This window comes from Humulus lupulus, chromosome 1 (genome assembly GCF_963169125.1).
Source record: "Humulus lupulus chromosome 1, drHumLupu1.1, whole genome shotgun sequence".
Taxonomy (NCBI): domain Eukaryota; kingdom Viridiplantae; phylum Streptophyta; class Magnoliopsida; order Rosales; family Cannabaceae; genus Humulus; species Humulus lupulus.
This window is the reverse complement of record NC_084793.1, coordinates 6,097,642-6,124,577: the sequence shown is the minus strand read 5'-3', so window position 1 is coordinate 6,124,577 and position 26,936 is coordinate 6,097,642. Positions and strand designations below refer to the sequence as shown.

Genomic DNA, 26,936 nt, shown 5'->3' with positions numbered 1-26,936 from the left:
TCATAGTTCCCTCAAATTTAAAAGAGTTATTCGAATTCAATTGTTTACTTTCTTTACTTCCTCAAACCCACCTCAAACCACTCCTTCCCTCTCTTTACTTTCTTTCATTAATCATCTCAAAATTGTTCAATTATTGACATTGTGGCTTAGGGGTTCAAGCCCCACTCAATTTTTTATTTATTTATTTTTAAATTTAAAAACTACACTATTACCTCCTAACATTTTAAAATCATTCATTTAGCCTATGAAAAAAAACTTAGCTCTGTCACTGATCGTTGATTAAGGCATGCCATTTATATACTTTCTTCTTCATTTTCTTTTTCTTTTCAGCAATTGATGGTTAGGAAAAAATAGTCACTGTGTCTGATATTATTCTTGTTTGTTTTGTTTTTCAGTGGCAAATACGAGTGGTGCATCACTAATTTTGCAGCTCATATCTCAACTTCTAAAAATATCTTCATCATATGTTCAAATTCTAAGCTCTTGTAGATAAGTTTCATTTATCTCAATGAGACATGAATACTCTGCACTACACAATACAAATAAAAATAAAATAAAAAATAATCTTCAACGCAAAATTCTCTGAAAGGCATGGATGATCGGACTTACCCCAACCTTCGAGCGGTCGTTGGCATGGTTTAATTTGTGGGGCGGAGAAGAGGAAGAAAGGGTTTAAGTCCTCTCTAGGTCCAACATATCTTGAGACTTCTAAATACAAGTCTGGTTAGCATAAAATGTCCAAAAAATACCAAAACATTACTGAAGGAATTGAAGTGCTTAAAAAATGTATTAAGAACACACCCGTTAAGTGCACCTTCATTATAGTATTACTAATACTAACCCCTATTATAAAGAATATGACCATGAAACAACAGTTTAAGTTTAACCAGTTATCAATATATATAATAAACAGCCAAGTAGTGTCAAAAAGATACCAATAGCTTAAACATGTCAAAAGAATCTTTACATACTATGCAGCAAAAATTGAACTCCCTCTCTTTCTAAATTATTAAGGTTTTTAAACAAAAAGTAGACCAACAAATGCAGCAGGCAAAGACGAGGTTTCACTAGTAATTTACAGACTCATGAATGTAGAACAATATGATTGCCTATGTATTCTCACTACCAAGAGAGACTATACGGGAGTTAAAAATTAAAATTGGGTATCTATTGGTTTAACTAAGCTTCTGAGTTTGCCTGTTACTGGGTAGACTAGGGCCCCATATTCGGATTGTTTGGTCATCACTTGCAGAGGCCAGCATTTGAGGCCTCCTAGGATTCCAGCTAACACAGTTCACAGTCATTAAGTGCCCCGACAAAACCTCAATTGGCCTGGAATTTTGCCGGTTCCAGATGAAGACCTGCTAAGAATACATTCATGAAGTGTTCTAAGGTTCCATTTACTTCAATGAACAAAACTGATTGATATTATGCAAATTATAAGTACAATCTCAGAACTAGAAATAGTAACTTGGACGAGAAATAAGAAATACCTGAGCATTTTCACTACCACTAGCAATAAAGTGGCTATTCAACCCACCAAAACATGATCTTATCACATACTTGCTTTGCTTGTGGCCCATATATTTTTTTGGTTTCTCCCATTTCCCAGCAATATCCCACATATGAATTTCCTGGCTGTTAAGGTTGACAATGAAGAACTCACCGTCTCCTGAAAGTGAAAGGGACGTGATTGAGTGCTCCTCCGAGATGACTCTCTCTTCATTTGTTATCACATTTACTATTCTAATTTCTTTATCTGAGAATATGCAGATCAGTTTTTCTCCATCAGATGTCACAGCAAGATCTATAACTTTAGGCATCCTCATTCCCCTCCATGCCTTTATTTCATTCCCATTACAGTCCCACATGTAGATGCCCTTTTCAGGTTCTGAACTGCCACACACAAATCTTTCAGAGTCGGGAAACCAAGCACACGAGCCTACGATGAAGTTATGATCCCCGAATGTGTGCATCAATTCACCTGTTTCCACATCCCAAAGTTTGAGGACTTCCAAATTTCCACATGTGAGCAACTTCTTATCATCAGGGCTCCATGCCACAAAGGAGACTTGTTTTTGGTGACCACATAATGTGTGTTTCCGTGTTATCTTACCATCTTCCAGTACCTAGGCCAAGAAAGGAGTAAGTAAAATAGTGAGACTTCATCGCTAAAGCTTTTCTCTTTTCTCAATCAAAACTAAAACAAATAATTTAGTTCTGACCAAGAATAAATGCCAAAATCAACTCAGACTATGTGGTGATGCTTTTCAATGCGATGTAAAAAGATAAGAGTGCATAGTCTGAACCTGTTTAATGCAAAAGCAACATCATTAACTTGGACTAAAATTTCTAATGCTTTTTCCCTTTTCTTCATAAAATGAATCCATACGATACCTCCCATATGATGGCTGTGCAATCACTTGATGAAGAGGCTAAGTACTCCCCTCTATTGGAAAACTGAACAAACCATACTTCATTTTTATGTTCAGTCAAAATCTGCAGGAATGACAAACAATTGACCAAGTACTTAACTCAGTAAGAGAACACGAAATTAATCAATGAAGCTAAACATGTTGCTGCTGCGTTTGATGTGGTTGATCTAATCTCCAAAGTTATGCTTAGTTTGTTATTTTGCTCAGTAACAATATAGAAGTATTATCACTATTAAAATTTTAGCTTATCCCCAAAGTAGTAAAACTTAAGCAAATCTTAATCAACCAAAAAACAAAGCACACCTGAAGGGTCTCTGTTGGGATCTGATCTCTACCACATAAATGATCCACATACAGCGACACTGCACCTGGTGAATTGTGGTACATACATGAGTTAATCTGAGCCGAAACAGTAGTTTCAACCAAATTTTCCAACCTTCTTTCAGGCATAATAATTGGTGGAGGAAACAAATTTTCCAACTCTCTCAACAACTTTTTTCGCGATCCACCTACAATGTTATCATCATTCTTTTCCAGCTCTTCGTTCAAGGAAAGGATATTATAAGCAAGGTTGTGAATCTGATCTCTGCTCACACCTAATGCAGACATGTCTTTCCGCAAAACAGCCAATGCCTTCAAGTGATCTCCATCACTCAAATACTCAGAAATACATTGTTTGAAAATTAGAAATAAAGCTGTAGCTCTTGTATCATCCATCAAATCATTAAATGCCTTGAGAGTCTGAATGCAACCATCCCAATTCCCATTTAGTACTTGGGATTTGAGCAATTCAAAATCGTGGGATTTGTCTGAAATTCCAGACTCTAATTCCAAACAAGAAGCTGACTCTCCAAAGCCTAATGAGTATAGACACTGAATTATTACTTTTACAAACTCATGCTTCCTTATCAGGCGCTTTGTACCAAGTACTGTGGGCGAAGCCTCTGACATTGATATACTGCAAACCTACGTTTTGGCGACTTTCTAATCTTATACACTCAAAGATTACCATTTCCTCGGCTGGCCATGATTCCTCTTAAGGTAACCTAAACAATAGCAATTTCTTAGTACTAAGAAGTTGTAGAAATCCGATTTCAAAGGCAAACTTTCTCAGAAATTCCAATTTCCCTCAGAAGTTCCAAAAGTCCTAAATCTCAGAATGTTTACAGACAATGTTTCAAACACCAAAAATCTATTAAGGAATAAGGATAGTTCCCCAATGCCCACCACCTCAAAATTGACTTTAGTAGCAAAACAACACCAAAAGCACCTAAAACCCCAACAAAAACCTTGCCCAAATTAACATAAAAACCTATCTATAAAATAAAAGCTTCAAACTACCATGCTCAAAATACACGCTAAGCTGAAATACACCAAAACCCAATAACCCATCAACAGTGTATAAACACATAAAAGTAAATAAAAATCCCGAACTACTGTATCGAAGAAAACAAATTCCCAATTCAAAAAGCAACTAACCCTAGATTACTGACAGCTCAATAGAAAATTGTTGTGACCAAACTTTTACGGAAAAAGCAAAGAAAAAGGAATCAAGATACAGAGAAGATAACACATAGATGTTAAGGTTCGTCAAAAGAGTAACTTGTAATTAAAGAGAGATTAACTTACTCATTCACTCACTAACTTACCAGCTAACCGTTTGTTGGGCAGTAACCAAAATGGCTTCTTCGAGAAGAGAAGAGAGGTCGTTCTGGAATAAAAAATGGCTTCGAATTCGAATTAACAGTAAAGATGACACCAAATTTCAGAGCAGATCTATCGATCGATGTCGTTCTTCTCCGTTTCCGATTACGACTCCGATTTCTCTCGTTCTTTATTCTGTTTTTGCTTTCGTTTAAATCTTTAAATTATTTTTTAATAATAGAAAATTAATAATAATAATAATAACTCAGCTAAAAATTAATAATTATTATTTTTATTTTGTCTTTAAGATATTATCCAAATGTCGGATTTCAATATAATTTTTTCTATAAAGATAAGGACTAAGACTAAATCAATAGTTTTATTATTAATTATTTATTTCAAAGAATCTATTAATATGTGAAAAAAAAATATTTTCCTTATACAAAAGAAATCGAATTTAAGGTAGATTTTAAGGATTTATGTATGTATTTATTTATTTATTATTATATCTTATACCGGCTAAACCGCAAAAACTGAAAACGGTATCATCACCAAAGAAAACGACGTCGTAAAATTTGTCGTTTGTCTCTCCAAACGACAATGCGAAGAGTGTTTATTGTGGCGCAAATAAAACGACATCAGAATAGCTGTCGTTTATAGAGACAAACGACAATGCGAGGAGTGTTTGTTGAGGCGCGTGGATCACACAGCACTCGTCATCATCATGATGATGATTCATAAGCTGGAGCTTCGTAGTCATAGAGCACCACCAGCAGCATTAAAGTCTTCCCTCTCCCCACTCTTTCTCTCTCTACTTTCTCTCTCCTACCGTATCACTACCTCTACTACCCTTTCTCTCCCTCCCTCCAAGATCTCTCTTTTCTGCTCCAGCTCTCTCTCTCTAGAACTAGCTCACGTTTTCTCTCTCTCTACCATACAAGCATTCGAGTATGTCTCGGCTTTGTTAGATCTTCAACCGCATTTTATGGATCTGCAACCCGACCTACCCGCATTGCTGTCTTCTTCTTCACACCCTCTCTCCTAGGGTTTTTCTTCTTCTTTTGGGTTTAACAAGCTCTCTTCACTTGTTGTGGTAGTAGTAGTAGTAGTAGGTAGCTATGCAATCTGTAGCGGCGGTTCCTGGGAAACTGGAAGGGGGAGCTTGCCGTCGGCCATTGCTTGACCGGAAACCTAGAAATCTCTGGCTGCTCTCTGCCGACGCCGTCGAGCTCCAGCTCGGTGCTGTTTGACAATGGTTTGCGTCAATTTGGGTTTTGTCGGAGAAAATGCGAACTTTAATTCTGCCTCTCTGTCTTATTTTTCTTCCTCATCTTCTTGTTCTGCTTCCTCCTTGCTCAGGTAATTTTTCTTATTCAGGATGAGTCACTGTTTGTTCTTGTTTGTTTGCCTTGAAAGTAAAGAAAAACTATTATTTTAGTGAATTGGTGTTTCACATGGAGCAAGTCAAAAAGTAGTTTAGAGAAAGAAAACATCATTGGTTAACTTTACTCACATTGTATTTTTCCCTTGGCTTTTCTTAATCCTGAAAGTTAAAGTGCGTTTAACTTTGTGTGTAAAAGTCAAAAAGTAAAGGCAGTATTAGATTAAGAAGATGCTTATGATTAATCGAAGTTTATATTGTCTGGTCTGGGTACTGTTCGTACTTAATAATTGTTTTTTTTCCTTCTTCGTGGTTTCCAAGTTCATCATCATTAGGATTTCCTGTTAAGAAAACTAGTCTTGAACTAATGTATTTTAAAGCTAATATTTTTAAGTAGGCAGATTTCAGTTGAATCTAATGTCCAGATTTTTATAATAAGATGGGATTTCAGCTGATAAAATATCAATGTCGTTGTATAGTACTACTGGCTACTGCTTACGACAATGAGTTTGGCCTGGAACCAACTTAACATAGTTGTTTATAATGTCAGGGCATTCGTTACTGCACCTATACCTGTCTCCCGCTCAATTTACGCACCGACTATTATCTACAAGAGACTTCTCAGTTGACCATGGTAATGCTTGCTGACTCGTTAATTCAATGAAGTTGAGCACTATTTACATTTTTTTTTCCTGGCCCAATTCCAACTTAGTATTCAACTGTACATCTACATCATCTTCACCGGGTTCAGTTTTATTTCTACATTTCTTTTCTATATGTACAATAATACCTTCATCTATGCTCAAGTTATGCTGTTGCACTTGGCTGCAGCGAGGTCGATTTTGATGAGTTTGTCTTTTGGGTCATCAAAGTTCTCCCAGACAAAGTTGCTTAAACCCTCTTTGGCCCCTTCACCTGCACCTTCTCCAATTTATCAAGGTACCTCTTACATTTGTTGTAGTTTTTTTATTTATTTAATTAATTATTATTTTTATTTGTGTATAAAAAATTGCACCATTGTTGGTGGCTCTGACATTATGATAATGTCTTTTCTATCAGGTCCTACTGGTTCTCTCTCTCCCAGGCACGGTCATCATCGACATCGTCATCATGCAAGGCCCCATGCTGTTGCTCCAGCTCCAGCAAAAGACCAAGGTAATTTTTCAGCCACACAGTATTTTTCTTTATGAAAATTTGTAGCTATAAACTCAAGTTTGCATTGTTAAGCATTTTAATGTTTTCCATAAGTTAATGGATGCTGAGGCATGGTTCAAAATTAGTTCTCAAGTCTTTAAGATTTGTTAATTTTTTTTAAACATTTTTTCCTTTAGCTGTTAAACTGCAATAGGTTAAAGATACCCTCCAATATATTGATGCGGATTATATTGATACACACAAAGTTTTGAAATTTGATGAAGCCTTTTGTATCCCTATAATTTATTCCTATGGGCACTTTGTCATTACCTCATTAATCATTTCTATGGATTTACCAGCAGGCTGTGGTCAAATCTGTGTGGAGCCACTTACTGCCACTCCCTTTGGTTCGCCTTGTGGTTGTGTGTTTCCAATGAAAGTCAGACTTCTACTAGATGTTGCTCCCTTTGCTGTTTTTCCTGTAATGAATGAGCTAGAGATTGAGGTTGCTGCTGGCACATACTTGGAGCAAAGTCAAGTGAAAATAATGGGTGCTAGTGCTGATAGCCAAAATCAAGGAAGGACAGTAGTGGACATTAACTTAGTTCCACTGGGAGAGAAGTTTGATAATACAACAGCAATACTAACGTATCAGCGATTTCGACATAAAAAAGTGCCTTTGAATGTGACTCTTTTTGGTAATTACGATGTTGTATTCATTAGTTATCCAGGTAACAACCTCAACTCATTAACTTGATTGGTTCATAATATTGCTATTATCTTGTTGAGAATGAAAACTGTATTATCAGGGATTCCTTCCTCACCACCATATGGAGGTTTCACGGGTAGTGGTCCAACTGGAAGTGCTGGAAATCTACCTATTACTGCCAATTTTGGGAACAAGAACCAGAAAATGAATGTTCGAACCATTGCCATTATAGCTCTGTCTGGATTTGTACTCCTAATGGTTCTACTTGGAGCAATCTCTGTATTTATTAAATGGAGAAAAGTTAGAAAACCTTCAAATGCTGTTGGCCCTGCTTTTACGTCGTCCATCCATAAAAGATCTGGCAAGTCTCTGGAGTTGTATTGTTGAGACATGTTGAAGTATCTCTTTGCAAATGAAATTAAATGAAATAATTTTCCCATGTAGTCATATCTGGGCTTTCTTTTCAGTTGGCATCTTAGCTTATTTTTCAGAAATTAGGGGAAGATCATATTTTTTTTCGTCTCAATTCCATTATTGTGTAGGCACTGCCTTATTTGTCTTAGCATCCATCTCAAGTAACCACATTTTGAATGCAATGCAGGTATAGGGTCAATTTTGTCAAGTAGTATTGCAAGCTCCACTTCTGTGTCCCTGATGTCAAATATGGCGCCCAGTATCCTCTCTGTTAGAACATTTTCACTTTCTGAGCTCGAGAAAGCAACAGAGAAGTTCAGTTCAAAAAGAATTTTAGGAGAAGGAGGATTTGGACGTGTTTACAGTGGGCTTATGGAGGATGGAACTGAAGCTGCAGTAAAGTTGCTTACGAGGGATAACCAAAATGGTGATCGTGAATTTATTGCGGAAGTTGAGATGCTAAGCCGACTGCATCACCGTAACCTTGTCAAACTTGTTGGCATATGCATTGAAGGGCGAAGACGTTGCTTGGTCTATGAACTTGTTCCCAATGGCAGTGTTGAGTCCCACTTGCATGGTATGTTGTTGTTGACACCTTTTTCCTTATCTTTGTTTGAATTCACTAGTAAACTGTGAGTTGGACACATCTCTTTATGTTATATGCAATCGCTTGATTAGATAAATACAACTTCCTCCCAACCTTGTTGTCCAGGACAGGAGCACTTCAACTGACAAACTAGTTTTCTTTCTGAGCTATTTCTTGTATGGATATTATATAAGGTCGCAATTAAAATAATATGGTCATTATTATTGCTTATATAGGTGTTGACAAGACAAAGGGGCCTCTTGACTGGGATGCAAGGATGAAGATTGCCCTTGGTGCAGCAAGAGGATTAGCCTATCTTCATGAAGACTCAAATCCTCGAGTTATTCACCGAGATTTCAAGGCTAGCAATGTTTTATTGGAAGATGACTTCACCCCCAAAGTTTCAGATTTTGGGTTGGCAAGGGAAGCAACAGAAGGAAGTCAGCATATTTCTACTCGAGTTATGGGAACTTTTGGGTAATGACAATTTTACAAATCTGGATTCTTACCACTTGTTAATTTTACAATATTTTTCTTAAGCATTTACCTTTAAAAGAATTAGATTCTTATTTTTCATTTATAAAATGAAAGAAGAGAGTCGAAGTTCTTGCTTCTTATTCTGTTTTACATTGCTGCACCTTCACGGATCTTGTGCTTATTCTACATTGTGCCAAAAAAATTCAGGTATGTCGCACCAGAATATGCAATGACGGGTCACCTACTTGTCAAGAGTGATGTTTATAGTTATGGAGTTGTGCTTCTGGAACTTCTCTCAGGACGGAAACCTGTGGACATGTCCCAACCTCAGGGAGAGGAGAATTTAGTAACTTGGGCACGACCTCTACTGACTAACAGGGAAGGTTTGGAACAGTTGGTGGATTCTGCTTTAGTTGGATGCTGTGACTTTGATGACATAGCTAAAGTGGCAGCCATTGCCTCCATGTGTGTTCACCCTGAGGTGACTCACAGACCATTTATGGGTGAAGTTGTGCAGGCTTTAAAGTTGATATACAATGACACTGATGAGACTTGCGGGGACTGCTGTAGTCAAAAGGAGTCTTCTGCTCCAGACTCGGACTTCAAAGGCGATCTTGCAGTTTCCGATAGTAGCTGGTGGAATGCCGGAGGGATCAGCCCCCGATTAACTTATGGGCAGGCTTCTTCCTTCATAACAATGGAGTACAGCTCTGGGCAACTTGATGAAATGGATAACAGGCCATTTTCGACTTCGAGTTTGATGGGTGACGAAACATCTCTGCCAATCAGACATGGGAACAGGTCAGGGCCCTTGAGAACAATTCGGAGCAAGCCAGCTTTCTATAGACTAACAGGAAGTAGGAGTGAGCATGGTGCCTTCCTTCCAAAACGTGATTGGAATGATGGTTATTGGGTATGAGCATTTGAGGTTTCTTTGTTTTTATTTTTGAAAAATGTACAGTTCCAGAAGGACCCTGGCTTTATCAGTCATAAGCCATTGGTGTAGTTTAGGAGTTTGGAATTTCCTTGGTTCCCCCTTGTTTGGAGAAAATGTGAGACAAAAAAAAGTTAAAAGAGAGAACCTTGGCTTCTAATTTTGGAATTCTTGATTCATTACCATACGAGTTGGAGATGTAAGTGTAATACTCCTCTGTATTGTATATCACTAAAATTTTATATTCTTATTATTATGGTTCAATGCTTTATTGGTTATTTTGTTCGACTAGTCTTCCCCTTACTGTCTTCGACTCTCATCTTAATGGCTCATTTTTTGTTTTCCAAGTAAACGGTCAATCCTATCGTGAATGAGGGTCAAGGTAGATTGTTTTTTGTTTGCCAAGTAAACGGTCAATCCTATCATGAATGAGGGTCAAGGTCGGTCAATCCTATCATGAATGAGGGCCAAGTTAGATTATTGTTTGTTTGCCAAGTAAACATCCTATCATGAATGAGGGTCAAGGTAGTAAACGGTCGATCCTATCATGAATGAGGGTCAAGGTAGTAATCTATAGATATAATAATATCATTACAATTTGAGGGGAAATGTCCCTAGGAAATGACCTAGTACTGAGGTTCCATTTTAAAATCAATTGGTGTTAAGTGGAGTAATATTTTCTGTTATAATGATATTGTTGTTCCTATATATTTTTTTATGTGAGATTTTATTCACATTTAATACGTTGCTTACGTTTAGGTCTGAAAGTGTGGACATTATGAACGACCTTAGATACAATAAGACCGAACACGAATATTTGATAGAATGCTACAAATGGAATCCAACACGAATCGATATACATTGGAAATATCCCAAACTGAGGTCAAGAGTGGATTGCAGCGAAAGTCGAACCTGCTCTTGATACCATATTAATTTGAGAGGGGAAAAGTCACTAGGACTTGGATTGAAGTTCCATCCTAAAATCAATTAGTGTTAAGTAAAGTAGCTATTTTCTTTATAAGAATATTGTTGTTGCTATATATTTTATATGTGCGACTTTTTTCCCATTAATAAATATTTTCACCATCTATCAGTTACATTAGTGTCCTTACATAATATTTGTTTTTGATTGCCGACCAGTATTTCGAATTTTGACTTCTTATGCAAGAGGCTTACACTAGCACCTCATTTTTCTCAATTTCTAATAATTGGTCAAGTGGTGTTTTTACCATTTCAATTGGTTGACTAGTTGCTTTCCTAGTCTTTCTTCTATTCTTTCTATAGATCACACCTAACAAAAATGCCTACTTTAATTTATAGGCAAATGGACATAACAATAATAAGGCAGATGATGTTGAGTGGATGGTTTATATACGTAGGACAATTGGTGTACAGGGGCTTCACTTTAAGCCTTACCGGTAGAATTCTCAGTGTTTCTCGACTCGTGAACAGTTTTTAGCGTGATTTTTTTTAAAACCATGTATATTGTAGCTATTTAGAGCATCCTGCACATTTGCAGAAAATTCCAAATAATTTATAGTACCGAAAACTAGGTTCAAACATGTTTTCCACGCGTATAAAAAAAAATTAGTCATGCGTGCAACATGTTTGAACTTAGTTTTCGATACTGTAAACTATTCAGAATTTTCTAAAAATTTGTCGGATGCTCTAAATAGCTACAGTATACACGATCGTAAAAAAAAATCGCGCCGAAAACTGTTCACTTGTCGAGAACACTGAGAGCCCACCGATAGAGATTAAAGTGAAGCACCTATAAAAAAATTTCCCTATATATTGTTCCTTAAAATATTATCTTTGTTAGAGTTTTGTATAGTATTAATACAATGTCTAATTTTTATATTATTTAATACAAAAATTGATACCAAAAACGTAGGTTGTATTATGTGGTATTGTTAATTTTATTTCTCATTTTTTTTTAACAACAATTCATTAGATTGATCAATAATCCTCATAAACAAGATGAACAATATGATGTGCAATTTCATCCAAAGATTACTATGAAAAGCACAAATCACATTTCTATAATTACTTTCCAAAAAATGAATTACATCCAAAGCAGCCATCAATTCTGCTACAAAGGTAAAGTGGATAGCAATAATCTTTTTTGATTGGAAACTAATCACCACTCCTCTATCATAGATTTTTAAAATTTCTTTCTTTTGTATATTCTTTTTCACATTTCTTTATAACTCATTAGCCTATTTTACTTATATCTATTTTTATTTCCAAATTTTTTAGGACTCGTGTTATTTTTTTTCTCACCACTTGTTTCTTTTCTATCATTTCTGTTATCTTCACTTATATTTCTATCATTTCTGTTATCATCACTTATACAATTTGAAATTATTAATTCTATTTTATTTTGTACGAAAATAATATTTAATAAATACAAATAGTTAATTCCACAACTTAATATATTTTAAAGTCAAGCATAGTATTGTTATGTATAAAAGTAATCCAATAAAATAATAATAATAAAGTGTACCAAACACATGAACTTTTATTTACCACTACTCAAAAAAAAAGTAGACCTTATTTTATTTGTTTTCCAATTCACAACTTGTTGTGCCCACCCTTATCCTTGTTTGGAACTTTAGAACTAAGATCATGTTTGACTCCTATGTTTTTTCTTAATACGTGATCGGCTTGTGTGTTTTGTTAAATGATAATTTAGACCATATGTTTTACAAAATAGATTAAAATAGTACTCTAGACCCGATTGTGGTCAAATATTGTCAACTAAAATATTAATTATTGGGTCATTGGTGATGCGATAAATTCAGAGAAAGTAATCGATGAGCTGAGAAAGAAAAATTATATTTAAAAATATTTTGACAAAAATTGGATCTAGATTATTATTTTGATCCATTTTATAAAATATATAGTCTGATTTATCATTTAATAAAACACAAAAGATGACGGCCAATTTGAGAAAAATACAAGTCGAAACTGGTATTTTCAATTTATTTTTCTACTCCCACTTCATTATAATTTTCATTTCCTTATACACAAAAACAAACGCTAGTTTATCCTATCCTAGAATTATGTGAACCAAATCCCGGCTGAGAATAACCACTTTGCTGGTCCCAAACGCTCTCTCAAGTCAAGAACCAGTTATTCAGCTTCGACGAGTGGCATAGCCAAGCCATACACAAGCTCTCTCACCGTATCGAAGATGCTCTCCTTATATACTACTCCCAAAGTCACTCCTTTTCGCTCTACTCTCTCTTCTTCTCCCTCGCTCACTGGAACCCACTCAACCAGGTTCTTCTCCTCTTTTCAAGTATTCATCCCCTTGTATCTTTCTTTTTGGTCTTTAACGAAAGAAACTTCTCAAACGAGGAATTTTCAGGCTCAAAATGTCGTCTAATTCGCTTCCAATCCCCGAAAACCGTATCGTTGTACGTAGCTTATCTTTCTCTAAATGCTAAGACGTGGTTTAGCTTTGCGACTTTGTCTGAATTTGGATGGTGAGTTTTATGAACAGGTCGGCCTTGGTGCAGCAGGGGTGGACTTCTTGGCGACAGTGTCTTCTTATCCCAAACCAGACGATAAGATCAGGAGCACAAGCTCGATGGTTTGTTTTTTCTTGACTTTTGTGATTCTGGGTGTCTGTCATTGAGTTGACTCAGTAACCAGGACGTGTAATCTTTGCCCATTAAAGCTTATAGGCCTATATAGCTATGGTAGGAAATGTAGAGTGAGTTTTGGTGCTTTGTTTCGTTAGGTTCAAGGAGGTGGAAACGCTGGGAATGCTTTGACTTGTGCAGCTCGATTGGGCTTAAATCCAAGGCTAGCTTCCAAGGTTTTTAAATTTGTTGTCTCACATATTCCCCTAAGTTTTATTCATGGAAAAAAAAAAAAAAAACTTCCTTTTTGTGTTCTCTTTAGAGGATTATTGGTACTTGGTTGTGGTGATACAATAGGTTGCTGATGATTCTCAAGGCAAGCGTCTACTGGAGGAGCTAGAAGATGATGGTGTAGATACTTCTTTTTTTGCCGTAAGTTAAAAAATTTCATGCCTTCACTTGATTCATTTCAGGCCAAAGAATTGTTTTTTGTTATGCAGATAGACATATTTTCGTTTCAATTAGTTATAAAGTATAGTTTCAAAGGGGAAAATGAACGAAAGAGAAGAAGAAAAAGAGAGTTAGAAGCATGATTTTATCACTTTTTGATTCATTAAGTTTAACTTTTCCAGGTTGCTAAAGGTGGTATATCACCATTTACCTACATTATTGTTGATGATCAAACGTGAGGGCCTATCCTTAGACACGTTCTCCTCTTTATCTCTTACTTATACTTTAACTTTTGCAATTAGTGGATCTGTGGAAGATGATAAAACTTTTTTGCAATCTTATTTCTTGTTCTTTTCTATTTTTTTAGTTTTTGCTCATTTCATTAATCTAGAGTGGTACTCTAGGAATACTCGTACTTGTATTCATACCTCAGGATATCCCCCCATGAAACCTGATGATCTTTCCCAATCAAGTGTGCAATCTCTTGTGGATGGTGCAAGAATTGCATATTTTGATGGACGTTTTCATGAAAGTGCTTTACTTGTTGCACAGGAGGTAAATATGTCATATCAATGTTATTTCTGTTTCCCTTGCTATAAAGTTCCAATCTTGAAATCATAACGGTGAAGCGTTTGTGTATTATTTGTTTTCTATTCATATATTATCCTGGGAAAGAACACTCACATACACACAGTCATGTGTAATTTGTTTCAATGTTGGCATGAACACCCCTAGTGCACTTTCTTATAATTCCACATTTACTCTGTTAAAATTGAAATTAGGATGAGTTTACCAAAAATCTTAGCACCAATTGGACTCTTCTACTGCAGGCAGCTCGCCGTGATATCCCTATTCTAGTTGATGCAGAAAGAGTAAGAGAAGGGTTGGATGATCTTCTAGAATTGTCTACTTATGTTGTATGCTCTGTAAAATTTCCAAAGGTAAGTTGATCATTCCTTCTTAAATCATTAGTTGATGATTTGATAATTTGGTCATGGCTTTCTATGTCTACGGATTTCCTGGTTCTGTAAGAATGTTTCCCAAGTATAATGTCTCATGTAACTTGATTTGATGTACTAATTCTTTTGTTACAGTCATGGTCGGGAGCACCATCGGTTCCAACTGCGCTGGTTTCCATGCTTTTGAAATTGCCAAAATTGAAATTTGTGATAGTGACTTTAGGTGAAGAGGGATGTATAATGATCGAGAGAAGTGTGAATGGTAGATCTTAGCTCTTTTTATTTTAAGTAGGATTCTGGTGGCAGATGTGGAATTATATAATGAAACCATAGTCTGCTTTGTTGTTTCTGGCAGAGGTTCCCAATAAAGAAGTTGATGTAGAGAGCTTATTGGAATCGCTGAAGCAGAAGAATGATGGTACCACGATGTTTCCTACATGCATTTCATCGGTAAATCAAGTTTGCTAACCCTCAAGCTAGAGCCTTTTTCTTACTCCAATTAAGGACTCTTTCAAAATGATCTAGTGTTTTTGCAGCATAAGATCATCATAACTGTTCAAGCAGAAGAGTAAGAAAACTTTAGTTATACATGATCAGAGTTTCCTTTGCATTATGTTGATGCAGTGAATGTCTGGTGGTTTCCTTAGATTCAGAATCAAAACGGTTTCTTTGTCATTGGTGTTATAATGTGTGTATGGCTTGGATCCAATAACCCACACTATTTATCCTACTTTTCATAATGCTTTTGGTTGAGTACAACTACAATGGTTTTTAGTTCTGTTAGTTTCTAATGCCTTTTCTGTGAAACCTCAGTCAGTGGAGAATATAAGAGCTAATGGGATAGGGACAGTGTCAGGGAGGTTGCTCCTGGGCACAGCTGAGAAGATACCCCCTTCAGAGCTCATTGATTCAACTGGCGCTGGTGATTCATTTATCGGAGCAGTACTTTATGGTACCCAATGAACCTTCCAGTTTTGTGAATTTGTCTCTCTCACTCGCACTTTCTTCGTTATTGATTTTGTTCTTCTGTTGTATACATGTCTGTTCAAAGTTTTAGATATTGATTTTGTTTTCATATTTTCCTTCAAACTGAAACCATTGTCTTTAGGCATTTTTGATTGATCATCCCATCGATAATTATTCTCTATTTCTCTTTTAGCTCTTTGCGCCAACATGCCAGTGGAGAAAATGTTGCCTTTTGCTGCTATAGTGGTAAGTTTACATATTATTTGCTCATAAGGAAGCCATTAGGATAATTCTTAGTTAATACATTCGCCTATACCAGGCGGGTGCCTGCTGTAGAGGTTTGGGAGCTCGGACTGGGCTTCCTCATCGCACCGATCCATGCCTCTCTCCATTTTTTGAGTTGGAACAACAAGGCGATCTCTCATTCGCTAAGTGAACAAGAAACTCGAAACAACTCGTATCTGCATTGCACTATAACCATTTGTCAAGAATGGTGGATTGAAGGCCATCGGTACATAGATTGATACTGAATGTACTTGAAAGATATCAATGTTGTTGATCATTACTCTTGTCTATTTTATTATTGACATGCAATATAGTAATAAAACTTGTATTATCACACTCTGAAGTTTGATGGTATTGAAATGAAACAGTGAACAAAAGATTTAATAATGGTATTAGCTAGATGGATACACAAATTGGTTCTACAGAATATGCATAAATAAATAGTTAGTTCCACTGGACAGTAGACACAATCAATCAGCTACCCGACTAAAAGGGAAATGATACAAAAAAAAAAACCAAAAGCCTGTCTCTTTCCCCCACCTAATCACATCCTTTAACAAAGTTAAAACACCCAAAAAAAAAAATCAAAGCCACAAATGAAGACCATTCACCCCTTTTCTACAAGAAGCTATCTGCTCTGGAGGGCAACCTTCTGAAGAAACTCAAAGCACGACAAGGCAACTTGCTCCTGAACCTCGGCGGCCTAAGCACATACAACCCCCACAAAGCCACGACAACTCTGATTGGCACAGCATAGAGACCAACAGCAGCAATCAAGCAAAATATTACAAACAAGAAGCTTGCCCTTGGGTCTCTCCAGCTTATCAGCGCTTGGAAACGTTCACCTTGAGAAGCCATGTCTCCAACAACAGTTTGAATCCTTCCGGCCACACTCCTTAGCCGATCATACCTCATTCGAATAATATCTGCGCTTCGACTAGTCGGGAATGAATCAAACTCCTCATCAAGTTCATCAGGGAAAACGCTCTCGGCGTGAGACAAACGGATGTCCATATGGGGCGGGTGGCGCGGCCTGGAACGATACCTCCAAAGTCCAATAAAGGCCATGTAGAACAACACAGTAGGGATAATAAGCTCAGGAAATGCCACCAACATAAGAAACAGAGCAACAAACAGAGTTGAATACACTGGCTTGTGCCAATTCCTCATTGCCTCGACCCAACGACACATGGCTACCAAACCAGACACGACGCCCATGAGGCGAAAGAAGTTGGCTTTGCTTCTCCTCATGCTCCACATATGAGAATCATGATCGAGCATGTACTCAACCACTTCCCGGCCAAGTGGTGGCTCAGCCCGGCTCAACCGTGATGACACTGCGTTCAAGGCCTGGTACCTTAAACTCTCCAACTGGTTCACACTCAAAGGATTCACGTAATGCATCTTGGGCAACAACGGCATTGTGTACATGTTCAGCATATTAGTCATATTGGTACAGGAGAACCTAACTGCCAAATGAAGCTCCCCCATTTTCTTGACCCCAGAAGTGTGGAGCATCAAAAGAGGGTACGAATGAGTATAAACTCTATCAGTCTCCAGCGTCGACAATCGAATCCTAACTTTCCCAATCCGAGAATCACGACCACCGGGGTTGTTTGACATGTTCTTGTCGATCTTGGCATTATCAAAAACCCCAACTGTGATCACTGTACAAGGATCATAAACCTCCCAAGTATACTGCTCATTCCACTTGGGTGACAGACTATCAACCACAGTACGAGTCCGAACCCATTTCTGACCATACTTGGCAACACAATAGGCATCAGTAGAGCCTCCTTTCCCCTCTTTGATCTTAACCGGCATAAGCCCAGTGGCTCCCAAAATCCCCATTTCGAGTACTCCAATGTGGGGCTTCCATAGATTCTTCTCAGTAGGTCTAACATCACTGCAGTAAATAGTAGCTTCATCTAGAACATGGTAACCTCCATCGAGTGACACCCGGAGATGAATCCTCGACCCAAATCTCGACACCATTTTCGACTCCGCAGGGTTGTTAAAATGACCATTGTCAAGGTTGAACCACCTCGAAACGACTGGCTTCTCGTTGTTTCGCTTTTCGATCGCCGTCACAGGAAGAATGACTCTTCCAACGACCTCTTCTCTCCCCGGAGCCACGCGGTCTTCGACGGAGATGAATAAGTAGTCTTCGAAAGGATCGGCCACCACGAACATCATTTCTTCGCTCCAATAAGGATTGGAGAGGCTTCGAGTCGGGCATGGCTGAGCCACCCTAGTCCTCAAAACTTGATTCCCCACCTGGGTTTTCACGTAAAGCTCCGGAAACCTCATCAATGTCGAACCTTTCTCTCCAGGAATGATGTCTTGAGCTTCGAGAATCGACACTCTCAAGTACCAAAGCTTTGGCGACAAGTAAACTTTCGACTTGATCGAACAAAGCCCGTCAAAATGAACATTTGCCGATTTCGAATGCCAGGCTTCAGCAAACGCCTCGTCAGCTTGGGTTCCGAACCATATCGATACCATAACCTCACCTGCTTTGCTCTTGTCTCCTTTCTTGTCTTCCATTCGGTACCACTGTGGAGCTAACTGACTGTCCGGCGGGACCCGTCTCGGAACCTCGCTCAAGTCGAACCAAACGCGGCCCACGATGTCGTCTTTGCTACTCTCCTTAACGAATATCTCCACCATTGATGACTGTAGACAATCTTTCGAAAAGGCAAAGACTTGGTCCCATTCAACGTTGTTCGAGCTTATTCTCTTAGCGATTCCTCTATAGTTTCCGAGCTTAACTTCAGCCACCAAATCTGCGCCGCCGAACATTGAAATTTCCCGGGCTTTCACTACTCTCACGTAAAGATACTGCACTTGCTCGACGAGATCGTAGGTAGAGCTGGTTTTGTCCTTCTGAAGCGATTCTCCACCGAGTTGAGGACGAGTCTCCTTGAGTGAAAACTCGCTCGACCCATTTGCGTACAAACCCATCCCACCAATCCGCCCACCACCACCGCCGCCACTTCCGAGTCCTACGCCGCCAGCTCCGGGAATGACAGGACCCGGGCCTGTCGTTATAACAACAGGCTTCATCTCACCCAGGTTGGGGTCCACGTGCTTCGAGAGATTCTGACCCTGTTGAGAGGGCTTAGTTTCGTGTACAAGCTGCTGAGTCGCCATGGACGAGTTCTGTCCCTGTAACTTTTTGTTCTTCTTAGTAAACCCATTTGAGGACGAACTAGAGACAGAGGACACGACTCCATTATCAGCCCCAACTTGATCCTTAACCTCTTCTCTAGTCGAAATGTAAAGCTTCAAGCTTATCTCACCTCTGATATGAGAAAACAAGCTCCTTTTATCAAGCGTATAAAGCTGAACAATCTCTTCACCTTCCTTACCAATACTAGAGCCAGAAACTCGAACTTTTCCCAGAAAATTTCTGCTATTACTCGACCGCCTCTCGTTGAAGACATTAATCTCTATAGTTCTGTACGGAAGGTCATTAACATCTTTAACGTGAAACACGAGCTTTTCATTCCAAATGGGGTTCAAATTCTTGTACTTCACCTGCGTTCGCAACCTTTGGTTCTCAAACTCAATCTCCACAAACGGAGAAGACGAACCTTCCCCATCTTTAGGCATGAGGTTGTGAGCTCCCACCACCTCCACCACTAGCTTTTCTTTACCGTAGTTGCTGTTCATGACTGAAGCTTCGGTTCTTCTTAGTTTTTTAGCCAAAAGCCACACTGAAGAAGAAGAAGAAAGAAGAAAACCGAGAGAGAGAGAGAGACAGAGAGAGCTACAAAGAAGATGAAGAGCCCTGGATATGGACGGTGACTGGCTGATGAGAATGAAAAGACACTGTGGTTAAGGCGGGAGGCTCAAGAAGTAGCTGAAAATCACTGTGTGTAATCCAGCACAGCATGCATCAGTTTTTTTTTTGGGGAAAAAAATGAGTTGTTAGATACATTACATGAATTGACTAGCGTTGGACTATGTTATCAACAGTGACAAATAGCAAGAAAAGCCCTGCAATCTTTTGTGTTCTGTAGCGCGTGGTTATAACGCACCAATGAACTTGGTTGGTGCAAGACTGTGACAGAGTCTTAACGTTACATAACCTCATTAACTACTTTATTATATGATGGTTTCGGATACTTGCCATAGAATCTCACTTCCATTAAGGTTGGTTTGGTTTAGGTACATATTGAGAAATACTTGTGTAACCACACCCTCTTCTTTTAAAATTATGAAACATATATATTTTTAGGTGTAATCTTTAAGTATCACTGTATAAATAAAAATATAGGATAATTCTTTGGTAGGGCTTTAAAAAAGAGTCCTACGGTAGGGCTCTTTTGTGTTTCTCAACATTTGAATAGTTTTTGGCTCGATTTTTTTTTATGACCATGTATATTGAAATTATTTAAAGCATCCTGCAAATTTTCAGAAAATTCGGAATAATTTACCGTGCTGAAAATAGATTATTGCAGGCATGACTACTTTTTTTATGCGCGTAGAAAATAGCATGTTTGAACTTAGTTTTCGGCACTGTAAATTATTCATAATTTTCTGAAAATTTGCAGGATGCTCTAAATAACTACAATATACATAGTCATAAAAAAAAATCGCGCCGAAAACTGTTCAAAGGTTGAGAAACACAAAAAATCCCTAGGGCTCTTTTTTGAAAGCCCTACCAAAGAATTATCCTAAAAATATATATTTACTATTTTTATCCATCACGTCCATTATTTGAAAAAAAAAGTAATGGGTGAAAATTGCTACTTTTTTTTTATTTAGCACTCTAGTCAAATTTTGATGATTTTTTATAAATTGGCTTCTATCTATAATTTTGAAAAGCTGTTTGGAGTATCGGATATTATTTTACAAAAAATTATTAAAACTAGGTCAAAGTGCAAAATAACTTTAAAAAATATGTCATTTTGCCAAATAACCCAAAAATTAATGTGTGGTTAAACTTCATAGTCAATGTTAGCTTTGTAAATATGAAACGACTGCCTAATAAATGTTTTCTTTAATTCTAACATAATTTTGTGTGTTCACTTCTGTTAGGGATTAGGACAGGCACAACATAGTCAATACACTACACAAAGAATAACAAGTAATAGACAATTAAACAAACACAAAATAATCAAAAGTAAAACACAAAAGAAATAACACCAATAATACTTGGTTCGGATACAACCAGTGGAGTTGATCCTACATCCAAGGTCAGACATCAATGCCTAAGTTAAATCCACTATATCAAAAAAGATTACACCTTCCAAACTCTCAAGATTACAACAACACTCAACCAACTTCTCTTGCAACTCTCTCACACTTGAGTATTATAATACAGTTATTGTTCTCAGCTAAAACACTCATAAATTGAATTGCACTAGGTTGATCAGGCCTAAAACTATATATAGGGTCGAGATACAAGAACTAAATAGCCAAACAGAAACTAACAACAATCTGTTATTCTGTTATAAACTACTGGTGCCCACACAGATGTGACTGAAGAAAACGTAGTTGCAACTAAAACTGTAAACTACTAAGAGTTATCACTACAGTAATATTTTGATTGGTTGAGGAAAGAAGTCACAATCTTCACAACTTCTTATGCCTCTGTAGGTGTCTTAAACAACAATGCAAAAAACAAATAAAGATATACCAAAACATTATATGCATTGATGTGTAATAAAAAATTTTCAACTTCTTGACGCGAGATTTCGTCAACGATAGAGTAATTAAAGAAAACTAATGAAATGTAAATGATGAATTTTACGTAGTTCAGCTTATTAATTAAGCATAGTTCATGAATCTTTTGTATTAATGAAGAATTTGTACGAGTTCAAGTTCTATTGGAGTTTGCAATTTGACAACATTTAGGTATGCACAAATTGGCTTATCTCATAATGAGTTTCTCAACCTTATTTATAGGCAATTGAGAAGGATTAGTATACCCTAATTGTGGTTTGATACAAATGATGTATAAGTGTTGGGTTACTCCCCAATTACAATAGCAAATTGGATTAACACGTGTTTAGGGGGTCCTCGAGGACCTTTGACTTTAAATTTCCTTTCCGAGCAACATTTTGGAGACCCCTAGGACCACATGGTGTACAAAGAGGATACTCACATTCCCAAGTAACCACCACTCTTGTCAGAGGTGGGTGGACACGTGCATCAGCGTGGTTCCTACCTCTCGAGGACGAACGCGTGGAAGGATTATGGCTCAACTACCGTCTCCTGGCCTTTCTCGAGTGTGGGAGCTCAGGCCCTTCTGACAATCCTTAGGAGAGTGGCGATTCTTGAAGGTTGCCTCCTCACATGCCGAGGAGGACACCCGTTTTAAGAAAGGGGTCACACTCGCTTACTTACTAAAAAAAATACGAGTAACACAACTGAGTAGATCAAAAAAATCATTCATGTATATATTATGTGTGCATGTACCATAACTTAATGAAATGAATACTAAAAAAACTTCCATATTAAGAGATGATTTATGTTTAGGATTTTTAATTTTTTAATAATTGTTTATTTATTTTAAAGTTTGGAGAATAAATTTGTTTGGATAATAAATTGATAGAGATACTTTAATGTTCTAGATTATTTATTTTTATTTTTAATATATTTTAAAGTAACTTCTAAATATAATTATGAGTTTGACAAACTATTGGTCAACACGAGTTAGCCTAGTGAGCCACAAATATCACTTTATCATAATCCATTTTTATAATTTATAATTTACTCCACCACCATCAAATAGCCTCGTAATTAGCAGAAAAATAAAACTCTAAAAAAATCTCCAAAATAGTCTAATGTCAATATTTTTCTATTTTATTTCTGAGAAGAAAAAAATCTTTATGAATTTTTTTATTTATTATATTCTGATAACGGATTGATGGAATTTCTTTTTTTGCAGATATTTAATTTTGGCAGAGAATTTCACAAGAAAGGAAAAAAAAAAGAGCGTGGGATGCACGCGTTGAAGGTCAAATGGGACAGAAATGAAGTCATTGAGCAGAAGAGCGTGCCAAGAATCTACAGAGGAGAATCGAATTTATTTTAAAAACGGATAAAGCAAGACCATACATGGTCTCGATGTCCGAGGTTTTTTTTTTCTATTTAAAAAAAAAATTAATAAATAATAATTATAATAAAATCTATTTTATTGGTTTTTTTTTTTTTTTTGAGAATGTTTTGTCTCTCCCAGTTTCGAGGCGCGTGTAACACGGTCTCCGTGGTTTTGTCACTGTGTAACCAGCGTGGCTACCATGTGGTCCCACTTCTCCTCTCCATTGCTGGTTCCTTCTTTTTCTCGATCGTCCTACGTGGCATTTCCCAATTGAATATTCTCATGCTCAATTTGAAATAGAATATTCAATAATTAATTAAATAATAATGATACGTGTATTAATATTATGCACAAAAATATTATAATGATTGATATGACTTTGTTTTTAAAAAAAGTAATGATACGTGGACTAAAAATATACACATAAATATTACGCATAGTAGTATGGGAAATTAACTTAGTCAATTATATTTATTAAACTGAGACTCACTATTTTAAAAAGCAATGTCACATCACTACGTATAATGTTTGGGTACAAATTTTAGATGCATATATCATTACTCTTTTTAAAATAGTAGTTCCCATCTGAAATAAAATTGATTGGTTAAATGAAACTGACATATCGGGCATTCCAATTCTTATGCGCCTTATTTTTTATGAATATGCAATTAATCTATGTGTTTTGTTAAATGATAATTCGTATTCTATATTTTTATAAAATGGATAAAAATAATACTCTAGACCTGATTTTGGTGAATATATTTTAAAAAATAATTTTTATTTTTCAGTTCCTCGACCACTTTGAACTAATCTCATCTTTAACAACTCAATAATCGATCTTATAATTGAAAATATTTTAACAAAAATCTAGTCTTTGATATTATTTTAATCCATGTTATAAAACACATGATTTAAATTATTATTTAACAAAATATAAAAACCTTAAAAAAAAAATATATAGGAACCAAAATTGTATTTTTACTTATTATTATACAAGTAATATAAGATCTCTTTCATACTTACTTGTATCAATAGTCACTAAGGATTGGACAACCTAGGATGCTTATAACAATACTCAATTGCCATATATGTCGTATTAAGTAATGATGAGTACTATTATTGTTCTATAGTAATATTCTTCTCGATTCTTAATCTAATTAGCGAAAATAAATTATTTTATAATATACATTACTAAATAAATTTTTATCAAATAACTTCGACTTGAAATCCAAAGATAATGTCGAGAATTTTCAAGAAATTCTTTAGAGGGAATTAAATTTTTTTGATAGTGTCAACTGGGAAGGAACTACTCTTGTGCCTCAAATTATTTTATAAATTAAGTATTGTTAATATTAGATAAAATATTAACAATATTATTTTATAAAAGTTAAGAAATTATAATTAAAGCCTTATCTTGGCACACACCCCCAGCCTTTTGCCAAATACTTGCAGGAATATAGTATTGATGCAAAATATACAATGTGAGGGACGCCCAACAAGCACATCTCATGTAAAAGATCTAGCTCTATACCTAATATTATTATGTAAAATAACTAAAATAAAAAATAACATTGCAAAAAATATTATATTATATTTTACCACACATCCATTTATTAATTATTTAATTTTTAACATATTTTCACACGCGTGAAAGTGAAACCACCTTTTCTTGTTATAGAAGTAATGTCTCTTCTAGACTATATATATAGGAATAGGAGTACATGTATAAAAATGTGAAAACGTGATCATTTTAAAGTGGTCCTCTCCTCCTTTAGTAATCAGATCGTGCGGTTGGTTCTTATCCAATCAAAATTGTAATGAATTAATAATAATATTATCCAAAACTTGTATTTTCTTTAAAGTAAAAATACAAAAGATGTATATTTGCACCCCAAAAGGGAGCACACTAGTGCACTTCCTTGCCATTTTTGGCTCCAAAAGTATTTTTGACAAATTTTGTTATGACTGTATATATAGTAGAATTAACAATAATATGATCCAAAATTTGTAATTTCTTTAGAGTAAAAATACAAAAGATATATATTTAAGGATGATTCTCCAGTGCACCGCCAAAAAGGGGCACACTAGTGCACTCTTTGGTGTTTTTGGCTCGGGAAATATTTTTTGTATGACCGTACACATTATAGTTATTTAGAGTATCTTGCAAATTTTCATAAAATTCTAAATAATTTACAATGTCAAAATAAGATTCAAACATATTATCTTTTACGTGCATTAAAAAAATAGTTACGGATGCAACAAACTATTTGAACTTTGTTTTCTTCATTATAAATTATTTAAAATTTTCCAAAAATTTATAAAATACTATAAATAACTACAATATATACACACTCATAAAAAAATTGTGTTGAAAATAATTCCCAAATCAAAAACTAGAAGAGGTTCACCGGTTCTCCCCTTTAAGAGGGGTGCACCATATAACTACTCCTTTTATACATGTTAATAATACTTATTAAAGAGTAAAACCTATTGCTATGGCTAGGATATATGCACTGCCATTATAGAGTAGACTAATAACTCATATTTAATAGTTTTGAGATTATAATCCATTAATATATATATATATATATTATAGAGAGAGAGATATAGAATCACTTTAATTAATTTCAAATAGTAATAGTAATAAATTTGATAACGAAGAAGATGAAGTATGTACTAGGTAGGAAAGGGAAAGCTCTATAAAAGTAACCTAGCAGGGAAAATCTGTACTGCTTCAGTAAGACATTATTTATTATCATTGAATTTGGTTTTTGTTAGTTACTACTCTACTGGATTTGACCTTTCATTCTTTCTTGGATTAGGGTTTATTTTCAGTTTTGACTTTGAAGAGTTGGGTTGTTTCATCTTGACTCTCCATTTTCATTTATTAGTTCTTCAATTAATAATAATCTCTTTTTTTTAATTTATATATGTAGTTGAAATAAATCTGAAAAAAATGAAACTTTATACTGTTGGATTCTTAAATTTTGCACATGTAAGTTGTTCCTGCAAAATTTCATTCCCTTCCTAAGAAATAGAGCAAAAAGTTAAAATGTTAGACACCACACTATATGATATACTTTAGCCTAACCTAAAAACTAGCTACTTCTCATATTAAAAGTAAGAACTGGAAAGCATATTAGCCTCTGGCAAAATGACTTATTTTTTGAAGTTATATTACACTCTGACTTAATATTGATAATTTTTTGCAAAATGACATCCGTCTCAAATTTCGTCTCAAATATCATTTTGCAAAAAATTATCAAAACTAGGCTAAAGAGCAAATGACTTCAAAAAAATGTCATTTTCGCTAAATACTCTAATAATTATCAAGGCGTATTTCCTGAATGAGAGATCAAGAGAAATTTTCTGAATGAGTGCTCGAATGAAAAAAATCTCTTTTGAGAGAGCGTAGGAAGGAAATTATTTTAGATTTCAATCACAAACTTTGTGTATACAAACAAGGTGTATGCTAAGTATATTGCAAAAGAAGAAACTCATTATTTATAGGCAAAGAGGTAGATTTAGGAACCACTAATTGTTGGGGAGTCCCTAAATAACGCAAGAGTTGTGCGATCAAGTTATAACACTAAGAAATTAAAAAAAACGATTCGTCATTTAACCACGCGACAGAATTAAGGACAATTCGGTAAAGTCCTTAAATCGCGTTTCTCAATATTATTACGAATTTAACTGTAAATGCAACATTTGAACAATTAAATTTTAAAATCCCCTGATTTTTCCCAATTGGAATATTTTGTCACCTTACTTTGCTTATTTTGCTCTAAATTTTAAAGAAAGAAAAAAGAATGCTAAGTAAATTATTTATTGCACTTTTTTTTACACTCATTTATCCATGCATGATACGATGATATTATTCAATTTTTTATATTTTAATATTTTTTCAAATCAGAATAA

General features: G+C 35.8%; 4 protein-coding genes across 6 annotated transcripts; 2 read left to right on the top strand and 2 right to left on the bottom strand.

Annotated features, from left to right (window-relative positions):
- Positions 1–918: 918 nt before the first annotated feature.
- Positions 919–4,304, bottom strand: LOC133783872 (WD repeat-containing protein WDS homolog). 2 transcript variants are annotated; one of them, XM_062223484.1, is made up of 5 exons: positions 4,065–4,304; positions 2,739–3,481; positions 2,398–2,499; positions 1,494–2,129; positions 919–1,361 (listed from the first exon to the last, which is right to left on the bottom strand). In XM_062223484.1, the coding sequence occupies exons 2-5, from the start codon at positions 3,384–3,386 to the stop codon at positions 1,176–1,178; spliced, it is 1,572 nt and encodes a 523-aa protein (XP_062079468.1). In that variant the 5' UTR covers positions 3,387–3,481; positions 4,065–4,304; the 3' UTR covers positions 919–1,175. The 2 variants fall into 2 exon arrangements, with proteins under 2 accessions (XP_062079468.1, XP_062079464.1); XM_062223480.1 differs by having other exon boundaries at positions 4,085–4,304.
- Positions 4,305–4,846: 542 nt separating this feature from the next.
- LOC133783854 (receptor-like serine/threonine-protein kinase ALE2) lies at positions 4,847–9,998 on the top strand. 2 transcript variants are annotated; one of them, XM_062223474.1, is made up of 9 exons: positions 4,847–5,438; positions 6,011–6,094; positions 6,292–6,399; positions 6,520–6,615; positions 6,957–7,325; positions 7,404–7,664; positions 7,905–8,294; positions 8,540–8,780; positions 8,988–9,998. In XM_062223474.1, the coding sequence occupies exons 1-9, from the start codon at positions 5,366–5,368 to the stop codon at positions 9,697–9,699; spliced, it is 2,334 nt and encodes a 777-aa protein (XP_062079458.1). In that variant the 5' UTR covers positions 4,847–5,365; the 3' UTR covers positions 9,700–9,998. The 2 variants fall into 2 exon arrangements, with proteins under 2 accessions (XP_062079458.1, XP_062079455.1); XM_062223471.1 differs by having other exon boundaries at positions 6,954–7,325.
- A 2,794-nt stretch (positions 9,999–12,792) lies between these two features.
- On the top strand, positions 12,793–16,301 carry LOC133783843 (uncharacterized). Its single transcript, XM_062223464.1, has 13 exons — positions 12,793–12,999; positions 13,088–13,136; positions 13,223–13,312; positions 13,463–13,540; positions 13,662–13,736; positions 13,937–13,989; positions 14,159–14,309; positions 14,585–14,695; positions 14,849–14,975; positions 15,069–15,163; positions 15,527–15,665; positions 15,873–15,925; positions 15,999–16,301. The coding sequence occupies exons 1-13, from the start codon at positions 12,911–12,913 to the stop codon at positions 16,113–16,115; spliced, it is 1,227 nt and encodes a 408-aa protein (XP_062079448.1). The 5' UTR covers positions 12,793–12,910; the 3' UTR covers positions 16,116–16,301.
- A 31-nt stretch (positions 16,302–16,332) lies between these two features.
- LOC133783832 (multiple C2 domain and transmembrane region protein 10) lies at positions 16,333–19,962 on the bottom strand. The gene has a single exon (XM_062223455.1). The coding sequence runs from the start codon at positions 19,637–19,639 to the stop codon at positions 16,583–16,585; it is 3,057 nt and encodes a 1,018-aa protein (XP_062079439.1). The 5' UTR covers positions 19,640–19,962; the 3' UTR covers positions 16,333–16,582.
- Positions 19,963–26,936: the final 6,974 nt, after the last annotated feature.

What these genes read in the sequence shown, in the direction of transcription:
- LOC133783872 (XM_062223484.1), bottom strand. Translation starts at nt 3,386, where the DNA reads ATGTCAGAGGCTTCGCCCACAGTACTTGGTACAAAGCGCCTGATAAGG. An exon ending in TCCCAACAGAGACCCTTCAG is followed by an intron (nt 2,500 to 2,738) that starts GTGTGCTTTGTT and finishes TCATTCCTGCAG; the next exon opens with ATTTTGACTGAACATAAAAA. An exon ending in GTGGTAGTGAAAATGCTCAG is followed by an intron (nt 1,362 to 1,493) that starts GTATTTCTTATT and finishes TATTCTTAGCAG; the next exon opens with GTCTTCATCTGGAACCGGCA.
- LOC133783854 (XM_062223471.1), top strand. Translation starts at nt 5,366, where the DNA reads ATGCGAACTTTAATTCTGCCTCTCTGTCTTATTTTTCTTCCTCATCTT. An exon ending in AGACTTCTCAGTTGACCATG is followed by an intron (nt 6,095 to 6,291) that starts GTAATGCTTGCT and finishes ACTTGGCTGCAG; the next exon opens with CGAGGTCGATTTTGATGAGT. An exon ending in ACCTTCTCCAATTTATCAAG is followed by an intron (nt 6,400 to 6,519) that starts GTACCTCTTACA and finishes CTTTTCTATCAG; the next exon opens with GTCCTACTGGTTCTCTCTCT.
- LOC133783843 (XM_062223464.1), top strand. Translation starts at nt 12,911, where the DNA reads ATGCTCTCCTTATATACTACTCCCAAAGTCACTCCTTTTCGCTCTACT. An exon ending in TCAGGAGCACAAGCTCGATG is followed by an intron (nt 13,313 to 13,462) that starts GTTTGTTTTTTC and finishes TTGTTTCGTTAG; the next exon opens with GTTCAAGGAGGTGGAAACGC. An exon ending in TATCGGAGCAGTACTTTATG is followed by an intron (nt 15,666 to 15,872) that starts GTACCCAATGAA and finishes TTTCTCTTTTAG; the next exon opens with CTCTTTGCGCCAACATGCCA.
- LOC133783832 (XM_062223455.1), bottom strand. Translation starts at nt 19,639, where the DNA reads ATGAACAGCAACTACGGTAAAGAAAAGCTAGTGGTGGAGGTGGTGGGA.